General features: G+C 47.9%; 1 protein-coding gene across 1 annotated transcript in view; it reads left to right on the top strand.

Moving 5' to 3' along the window:
• The first annotated feature begins 3,263 nt into the window (after positions 1 to 3,263).
• FOXN3 (forkhead box N3) overlaps positions 3,264 to 9,869 on the top strand; it is a 271,061-nt gene continuing 264,455 nt past the window's right edge. Inside the window, exon 1 of the mRNA XM_007944485.2 lies at positions 3,264 to 3,806. Within this exon, the coding sequence (XP_007942676.1) occupies positions 3,264 to 3,806 (543 nt within the window). The remainder of the gene's footprint in view (positions 3,807 to 9,869) is intronic.

The following is a 9,869-nucleotide window of genomic DNA, read 5'->3' as shown; positions in this document are numbered from 1 at the left end:
CTGGCCAATCGCCGCTCCCGCAGGTCCCCTTGAAATGTTTTTGACAAGTACAGTAGTCGCGAGTGGGGCGCGTGCGTGTGTGTGTGTGTGTGTGTGTGTGTGTGTGTGTGTGTGCGCGCGCGCGCGCGCGCGCGCGCTCGCGGGGGAGGGGTACCTGGCTCCACGAACGGGCCGCTCAGTCGGGCTCTGGTAGGATTTCTCAACTTTTTAAAGTTCAGATGGAACATCTGTTCCGAGCTGGGCCAGTCATGTCTTTGTCAGTTCTTTGGAGATCTCCTAATAGGGGCCAGAAAGCTTGTTTTACTGCTGAATTTTTTCCCTGAAAGAGAAAACAAAGATCACAACACACGTCACTGTATGAAAAACCGAAAAGCGTGTGTGTGTGTGTGTGTGTGTGTGTGTGTGTAACATAATACAACCAATAAAGAACCAAGAAGTTGTGAGGCGCTCCCCAGTTAGTAACATGTACACATCCGACGGAGCAACCTTATTGGCAGCATTATAAGAAATGTTTGCTTAATTGCAGACTCACATGACCTGGACTCCCCCCCCCCCCTCTAAAGTTGGAGGAAAAAAGATTTGGCGTATTATGTGGAATATAATAATGGAAAACTCCTCAGCTGTGGTTTCTGGGAACTGCATTTTAAATGGAACTGTGGAGATCAGCATCTCTTTGTACTATGGCTGTAAAATGCATGGTTTCTGGGGGCGCGGTTAACAGTTGGCATGGGGGGGCTGAAACTCAAAGAGAAATGATGAGAGGCAGCGTCTTTTCTTGACTGTGCCATTTTTGTAATAGAACCACACTGCTGCCAGTGTTTGTTTAAAACAAAAGAAAACATGGAGAATAGCGTGTTAGTTCCTTTGGGAAGCTACTGACAAGCAAATTAAAAAGAAAGAGAGCAGCAGGTTGTCATAGCAACAGTGCAATTAAATTACTTTACTGTCAGCCATGATATAATTTTCCCCGTTTGGAAGCTTAGGAGACATAAAACTTTCATTGGGAACTGAAGTTGACTTCAGTGGCTGGGTCGGTGTTCTCATTTGTACTCTTCTGTCTGGATTTTCTTGGTTATCCAAAAATGATGCCTTCTGCTGGAATCTGAGGAAACTTTGTTGAGAGAAACAAGGCTGGACTTTGCTGTGCTGTGTGTCTGTAAAGAAGTTAAAAGCAAATGGAGCTGTGCTTTGTCATATCCCTAAACCTAAAGATATCTAAGGAAACCTTTGTCATTTGAAGGAAAAAATATCCCCTGTGGCTGAAGCTGAGGTTTCTGGATTGCCTGGCCCTGTGCTGAGTCGGGGCCCCACCTAACGTTTCCTCTGGTTGGTTAGTGCATCACAGCCACGGCAGTGGGCTCCCGGTGAGCTTTCTGTGAGCAGGTTTTGTTTGCGTTTTGAAGAGCCAGGGTGCTGCAGTTCACTGACACCCTTAGCAGGCTGTTTAGTGGCCTGCAGTTGGCTGTCTAGAATTCCATTCTGTGGCGCTTCCCTAGCTGAAGTGGCAGTTCTTGTAGACACTGTGTTAGTAATGGACTTTGAGCACATTGGAATGGTCATGTCTTTGCTTGGGGAGTTTACTTATTTATTATTTCCTAGGTGGATGGCTTGATCTTGGCAGTCAGAAAGAAACAAAAGCAAGACAAACTCCACACAGACATCCTTCTTAAAGCAGGCACATCGTTTTCATGCTACAACAGGATGGGAGACCTTTTTCTTGGTGTTTATTGTTCTTTGAGTCTTACCTCGGATGCTAGAAGGTTGAACCTACTTCATGTCTACATAGATAATTCTGTTTGTGGCCTCATCACACCCTCCTTTTCTGCTCTCATCAGATATTTCACTCCCTGTTCTGGGTCATTGATAAAAACAGGGGTGAGCAGGAGATTGCGGGTGAGGAGAGAATTCTGTAGCAACTTGTGTTGAGCGTGCCTTTCTGTCTCGGAGCTGCCGGTTGCATGCCTGACTTCTCCCCCATTTTTGTTTCAGTCAGGCGCTTGCCTTCACAGTCCTGCTTCGTTGGGTGCTACTTGAATTTGCTGGCTTTTTCGTTCTTGGTGTAGTGTCCCAGCAAAATTAAATGTGTTTCTTCCTGCAGTTCAGATCCACAGGATTCATTGTCATTGCTCTGGAGGCTTGCCAGGGGAATTGAAGTTGCAGGATTTTTAGTCATGACGTGTGTGTGTGTGTGTGTGTGTGGGGGGGGGATCAAATGAAAACAAGACTGAATCGATGCTCACTGCGACCACAGTTTTAATTCCAAGGCAGTTGTGACATTTTTCAAATGGAAGCAGCTGAGCTGAATCGGAAGCAACTGGCTTGAAACTTGTCGCCGCCCCCCCCCCCCCAAAGAATCAACGTGCATAAACGAGGGTACATATAGCACTAAGGCAGGAATTGTGCATGGTGTTTATTTTGTAGTGTTTAGCATGAAGCTTGAAAGAATTTTCCTGTAGATGTACATTCATATCTTATTTAAAAAAAAAAAAAAAACGCTGCCGTGGAGTCAGATCTGACTCATAGCGACCCCTTCATGGGTTTCCGAGGCAGTATCTCTACGGAAGTAGATTGCCCAACCTTCCTTCCGGGTAGTGGCTGGTGGGTTTGAACCACCAGCCTTCTGGTTACCAGTCAGATGCCTTAGGCACTACGCCACCAGAGCTGCACCAAGAAATAATTGACTTTCCCAGAGTCACAGTGAGTCTTTAGAGATCCAGAAAGTGGGCCTTGTGAAGTTCCCCGTCCTTTCTATGATGCATTTGCCCATAAACAGTTGCTGTGGAGCTGACTCCGACGCATGGTGACCTCGTGTGTCAGAGTGGCACTGTGCTCCATAGGGGTTCAGTCACTGATGTTTCTGAAGTCGATTTTCAGGTCTTTCTTCCAAGGCACCACTGAGAGGATTTGAACTTCCAACCTTTTGGTTAGCAGCCTAGTAGTGCATTCACTGTTAGCACCATTCCTGGCCTCCCTTTGTACATTAAAGGTGCAGTAAACATTTTCAGCCTTATCTGCGGGGCTTCTGGTCGCTGTGCTGTATGAGGTGGTGTGGACCAGTTTTCCTTGGTAGCACATCCCTGTGGTGGAATTGTGGGGTTACGTTGCTCAGTGTGGGCACTATGAGATGGTGTTCCTGGGCAGTGGGGTGTGTAGAGGTGGCAGGGGGAGTTGCGGGGATCGGGAGGGAACAAGCTGCCGTTCTCTTTTGGCTTTTACCAATTCCCCTTTTCTTTCTGTTCTGTTCACCAGGAGCCTTCACGTAAATGGGTCCAGTCATGCCTCCCAGTAAGAAGCCGGAAAGCTCAGGAATTACTGTCTCCAGTGGACTGAGTCCGTGTTACCGGGGCAGCGGTTTGTCCAAGGCTCTTCAGGAAGACGATGACCTTGACTTTCCTCTGCCTGAGATCCGATTAGAAGAGGGGGCCATGGAAGATGAAGAGCTGACCAACCTGAACTGGCTGCACGAGAGCAAGAACCTGCTGACGAGCTTTGGGGAGTCGGTCCTCAGGAGCGTCAGCCCCGTCCAGGACCTGGACGATGACACCCCCCCGTCCCCTGCCCACTCGGACATGCCCTACGATGCCAGGCAGAACCCCAACTGCAAACCCCCCTACTCTTTCAGCTGCCTCATATTTATGGCCATTGAGGACTCCCCGACGAAGCGCCTGCCGGTCAAGGAAATCTACAACTGGATCTTGGAACATTTTCCGTATTTTGCAAATGCACCTACTGGGTGGAAAAACTCCGTGAGACACAATCTGTCATTGAATAAGTGTTTTAAGAAAGTGGACAAAGAGAGGAGTCAGGTAAGCCATTCGTGTTTGGAACCAGCACTTTTCTCTGTTAAAAAATAAGTTGAAGGGGACTGTAAATTCAACTGTACTCAAGTAGCACTGATGAATTCTCACTGCCATCGAGTTGATTCTGACTCATGGCGACCCTCTTTGGGTTTCCAAGGTGATGATCTTTATGGATGCCCCATCTTCCTTCCACGGAGAAGCTGGTGGGTTTGAACCAGCAACCTTTTTGGTTAGCAGTCAAGTGCTTTAGGCACTTCAATACCAGAGCTCCTTAGCAGTGATAAATAGGTGGTTTTTACTGGATTTCATCCACAGAGTTATAAAGAAAGTCCCTTTCTTGAAACATATTAGTTAGATTAGCTACTATTTTTAGTGTTTGTGTTGCATTGAAGGTTTCTAACTGTAAATTGGTACACAATCACAGAATGGTGGCTTGCTGACTCTCATTGGTTCTCAGTATCGTTTCTTCATGCAGACGGGTCACTTTGGTTTTCAGCTCTCAGCAGAGATGTGTATTCCGGGGGCAGCCACTAACCCTGTCTATATATATTTGAAGAAAATTGATGCCAAGACCTAGAGAAAAATGGCATTTCTTTTATCAGTATTAACCTGGAGAAGTTCTTCCTGGAATAAATGGACAGTACTGGCTATTGGAAGAAGACTTAAGGGTACTTATATCTGCCTTGAGCAAATAAGCAAAGATGTGAAGTACCAAGATTTCTTTAAACTAGGGCTGAGTGTGTGTGTCTATATGGTTGGCACCTTTGAAACTCTCTGAGTGTGAAAATGTGACATGGGGTAAGCTTTCATTAGATACTGACTTACAAAAAAAAAAGTTGAAATGCAGTTATACCTTTGGCTTTAAAGGCCCAGCGGAGGCTTCATGGTGGGCTAGGGCCACAGGTTTAAATAACGGGCTTTGTGTTTCCTTCAGGCCTGTGATAGGGACAGCCGAAATAGCAGCGGCTGTGAGAGCTGGGGAGCAAAGTCTGATCGGACTTTGAGTCCTGAAAAGTAACGTGGCCGTAGCTAAAACATATTTCTGGAAAACGTTCCCGCCACAAGTTTTCCCGTTTGGGGATTTTCCGGCTTTGGTTTTCCGAGTGAACGATGCTGCCGTGTGCAGCTTGTGTCGTGCTTCCCACCCGTTTGAAGTTCAGCTTCAGTGTCGGGACCGCTGCTGTGTGAGGCGGCGGCTGTGCAGGGTTGGGGCCTTTAGTTTCCCTCTGTCTGTTTCAAGGAGAACCTGGAGCCTGAGAACACCGGCGCGCCTTTGCCGCGGGAGGGTGGGAATAAGCAGGTGGGGAAGTCATTTTTCTCCCTGCTCCAGCTGGCCTGCTTTGTCTGCACGTGCTGGGTACCTGGAGTTTATGTTTAAGGGGAGCAAGGCTGTGCTGGGCAGTGGGGCTGCAGGGCTTGGCGGAGGGTGGTGCCCGGGAACAGGAGAGATGTGGACACTGGAGAGCGCTGTCTTTGACCGCTGGTGCAGGTGATGCCTGGATCGCGTGTGCAGATCTGAGTACTCGTGATCAGGTCTTCTTCCCCACGTAACAGTCGGTACATTCGGAGCACAGGCAGCTTTTACTTAGGGAGGGGACATTCCACGAGTTAAACTGTCCATGGCTGTCCGCTAACCTTCCTCTTCCTTGACACCCCTCGAGGCATTGACAGGCCTCCCTCCTGACATGGCTCTGTGGCGTGTATCTGATCATTCTTTGTGCTTACAGAAGGTTCCCTGCACCCCCTTGCAAAGACGCAAGTCTGCGGTGTTCAGAGTGTCTGTCTAGATGGGTTCTCGTGGCAAGGAATGAGTCTTGGAGAGCAATTCCAGAGTTCGAATGCACAGAAGGAAGTGCTTTTTCAGGTCTGCAAAGCTGCGTGTCACTGACAGCGTTGAGCAGGGCTCCTTGTTCGCTGTGACTTGATTCTGCAAGTCCCCACATGTCTGTGTTTGTTGTCTGTGTTTGACGTAATGCTGGTGCACATAAAAGTAATTTAGCAAATGCACACTCTGAGACGTTAAATAGGATCAACGCTGATGTGTGCAACAAGACGGGGGGTTATCCTTCGGCCTTGGGCGTCACAGACAGGTGTGGGGTGGCAGAAGCCTGCCCCAAAGATGGAGGGGCTCCAGGTGTCCCTGGCCCCTGCCTGTGCACACTTCCAGCAGGTTCTTGGAGTCATGCTTTCTAGGGGTAACATGTGCCAATCCAAATAAACACAGATACCATGTCTTGTGAGGGATGGTGTTAAGGACTTGAGATCGGTAATCCTTTGAAATGTGGGGCTGTGACTTCCTGGCTGTGCTGACTGTAGTGACACACTTCTGATCAAATGCCAGTCAGTTTTGTGGCCACAGATCATGCTCAGAGTCTTCGTGATGCTCTGAGAACCACGCGAGAAGGGGAGTTTTCCTCTTTCCTCCCCTTTGGCCACTCCCAGGGTCCTGGCACTGGTCCGTTCACAGGGGGTTTCGCCCCTGGCTGGCTGAATCAGGGGCTGGCATTCCCCCAATTCTTTGCCCAGTGAAAGCCCTTTCAGCTCTACAGGTAAACTCATTTTTTCCCCAGGGGATTTTACTTGGCAGTGGCTCCTCCACTAAGATTCAACCCACTGACCGAATGCACCCGAATGTGGGTGATAAGTATGTTAGAGGAATGAAGCAAGAAAGTGAGAGGGAGCCATAGAAGTTGTACATAATAAGTTAGCCATCCTGCTTTCTAGAAAAGTGTGAATGTGCTCAGCAGAGGAGTGCGTAAACCCCAGTGTGCTTTGTCCATATCATGGAACAGTATTCAGCTGTAAAGAAAAAGACAGTCCTGACTCACCTGCAACATGCATGAACCTTGGAGACACTGTGCTGAGTAAAATAAGCCAGGCACAAAAGGGCAGATGTGGCATGGTCCCACTTCTTTGAATTGTCTGGACTAGACAACTGCATCAAAGCAAAAGTAAATGAGTGATTACTAGGGGCTGGGAGGAGGGGAATGGGAAATTACTGCTAACGGGGCACTGGGTGTCTGTTTGGGGCGATTGAAAACCTTATGGAAGCAGAAAATGGTAGTGGTAGTTTTTCAGCATGATGAATAACTAATGTCACTGAATGACACTTAAATATGGTTAAAATGGCTTTTTTGTTTTAGCTTATGTGTATGTTTTATCACCATTTAAAAAAAAAAAAAGCGAAGGACACAGTGAAGCCTCACCTAACAGTCCAATAGTGAGAATGAAGATCCTGGTCTCCGAGGAGTTGGACCACAGGACCCTACTGAACTGCACGTTTGGGAGAGGAATGGGCTAGGTTGTGTCTCACTCACCTGTGGTGGTCCAAAACGGGGACCTTTCCTTGGCTCCTGGGAGATTCTGACTCAGCGGGTGTCGAGTGGGCCGAGGGAAGCAGTGTGTTCTAGTGAGTTCTGTTAGCGTCTCTGACGTGCAGCCAGTTGGAAGATCTCTGAACGAGATGTTTTGTGGGCTCTTTCCAGTGCTGGGATTTTATCAAGAGCATCCTCTCAGGAGTGAGTGAGGCAGGGGAGAGTAGACAGTTTCGCTTCCAGGTCATCTTTTAAAGGGCTGTCAAAAGTAGTTTTAGTTTTACTTTTAATCATGATAATTTTCAAACATACACAGAGGTGGAATGTAGTTAATGGACCAGTATGCCCCTCCCCCTGTATTACCCATAGCCAGTCTTAGTAGTTCATGAGGTTTTGCCACACTTCCTTCTTTTTTAGTTGTCCTGCTACTCAAGTCCCCCCCTCACCCCCCACTTCTGTGAGGATTCCAGCCTTGGAAACCCTATGAGGCATTTCTGCCCTGTTCTATATGTAGGTCATTATGAGTTGGACAGCAACGGGTTTGGTTTTTTTGGTGTAACTACCGATCTCAGTTAGAATGGTAAGATTAGCTGATAATAGCCTCTCTGAGTACTTGTAAATCAGAAAGCAAGTATAGTTATTTTTTTATAGACTGTATTCAAAAGGTTCCACTATGTGTTTTTCTATTTCTGTGCTTTTTCTTGACCTCTCTGCTTGCCACTTTAACGAAAAATGTTTTATCCTGAGAGGATTTATAAAGGAAACACTGTACAAAAGTATGTTTATTATGCCCGGGGGCTGAGTGCTTTAAATGCAATTGTAGCTTATAAACATAGGCACCTTGTCTTGGATGAAAAGGCCTGGATCGGAAGCCGGGCACCTGGTTCTGGTTTTGATGCCGCCAGTACCTGGCTGTCTCTTGGGCCTACTTTTTCTCATCTCTGGAAGTGGAAGTTTGTCATTGTTAGGGCTTCTGAACCTGGGGGTCTTTGAATATCACCAGGGATTGTTGACAACAAGTCATGTGACTATGCAGATTGCATTTTCCTTAGGAGAGAATTTGTTTGTTTGAGGTTTTAAGTAGATTCTCACCAAGTCCTCTGACCTAGGGAAGGTGAAGCCTGGTGTGTTGTGACAGCAGTGGCCACATGCCTTTTGGGCTTTCTATATGCTGTCTCCCAGTTTTCTTGCACCACAGCCCTATGAGGTAGGCTCTAGTATTCCTAAAATAGATGCAGAGGTAAGCGTAGAGGGTTAAGCAACTTGCCAGAGGTCACACACACAGAGCAATGGTCCTTCTCCCCTAGAATAAGTTTTGGGTTCATCCAGGTTAGTTTGGTCCCCACCAGTCTCTGAAGAAGAACATCATGCTTTGTAATGTAGAGAAAACAAACCAAACTCACTGCCGGCAAGTCTGTTCTACCCATAGTGACCCATCCTTGGGTTTCCGAGGAGGTATCTCTAAGGAAGAAGATTGCCCAGCCTTCCTTCTGAGGAGTAGCTGATGGGTTTGAACTGCCAGCCTTCTGTTTAGCAGTCAGATGCCTTAGGCACTGTACCACCAGAGTTCCCTGTACTTGGTATATACTAAGCACTACAAAACCAAGCCCACCGCCACCAGAGCTCATTGGTAACGTGGAGAATCTGCACGAAAAGGACGACCTTAACAAGATGGATGGACACAGTGGCTGCAGCAGGGGGTCACGCACGGCAGCGATGGTGAGGATGACGCAGGAGAAGTCAGGGTTTTGTTCTGTTGCTCATCGGGTCTCTGTGGGTCGGACCAGACCTGACGGCTCCTAACAACAGCAACATCACCACGTCCGTTGAATACATAGAGGGGCGTGCACACATGATCTACAGTGACCTCTGTGCTGAGACGGTGTCTTCGGACATTGGGGTGAAGCGTATGCCCTTTAGAATTGGAGGTTCTAATAGAGGTGCATTCCTGCCCTGGCACTTACACTGGGCCATCAGTGCCCTGCCTGTGCATGTCCTTGCTCTGCTTCTTCTTGGTGGTAAACACACAGAATCAAGAGTGTTTCCCTTTCTCATGGTGCCAGTCAGCATCCGTTTAACTGATGGTCATTTCAGGGGAATAGCACACTTACTATTTTTTGATAAATAATGTTCTCTAAGAATCCCTGTGTTTTGGCACAACTGAGGTAAATTCCTGAGAATCAGGGTAGTATCAGGTGTGTGGGAAAATGTACGGAAGCATCATGAGACGTTATCAGGCTCCTCTGTGTTCATTACAGAGGCTGAGGCTGCCCGGTGTGGCATCCAAAATGGCTCTGCTGCTGATGACCTTTTTCTGGCCAGTGCCCCTACCTCCTGGGCTCTTTTGTCTAGAGACTGTTACATCTGAGAAAGTCAGGACTTTCCCAAGGCCTCTGAGGGGCCTAAAGTAAACACATCCCTGTGTCCCAGGCCCAGGAATAGGAAGCTTTTCATACCGGGGTCCTCTGTGATCCCAGGGAGTCAGCGGGACCCTTCCTGGCCACACTCCCCCACTCCCCCTGCCCATCTGCTCTTTCCAGGTAGTGCTCCTGCCTGCATCTTCTGGGCATAAGATGCTTTGCTGGGGGAGTAGCGGGGTGGTTCCTGTTCTCCTGCTCTGGCCAGCTGTTTGTTGTCAGCACCTTCATTCATTCATTAACAGACTTTTAAAGTGTCTACTGTGGTTTGTAGGAGCTCTGGTAGCACAGTGCCTAAGGCCCTTGACTGCTAACCAGAAGGCCAGCAGTTCAAACCC

Source organism: Orycteropus afer, unplaced genomic scaffold, assembly GCF_000298275.1.
Source record: "Orycteropus afer afer isolate SDZICR_OR568_19922 unplaced genomic scaffold, OryAfe1.0 scaffold00127, whole genome shotgun sequence".
NCBI lineage: Eukaryota > Metazoa > Chordata > Mammalia > Tubulidentata > Orycteropodidae > Orycteropus > Orycteropus afer.
The sequence above is the reverse complement of the archived record's forward strand: the minus strand, read 5'-3'. Positions and strand labels throughout refer to the sequence as shown.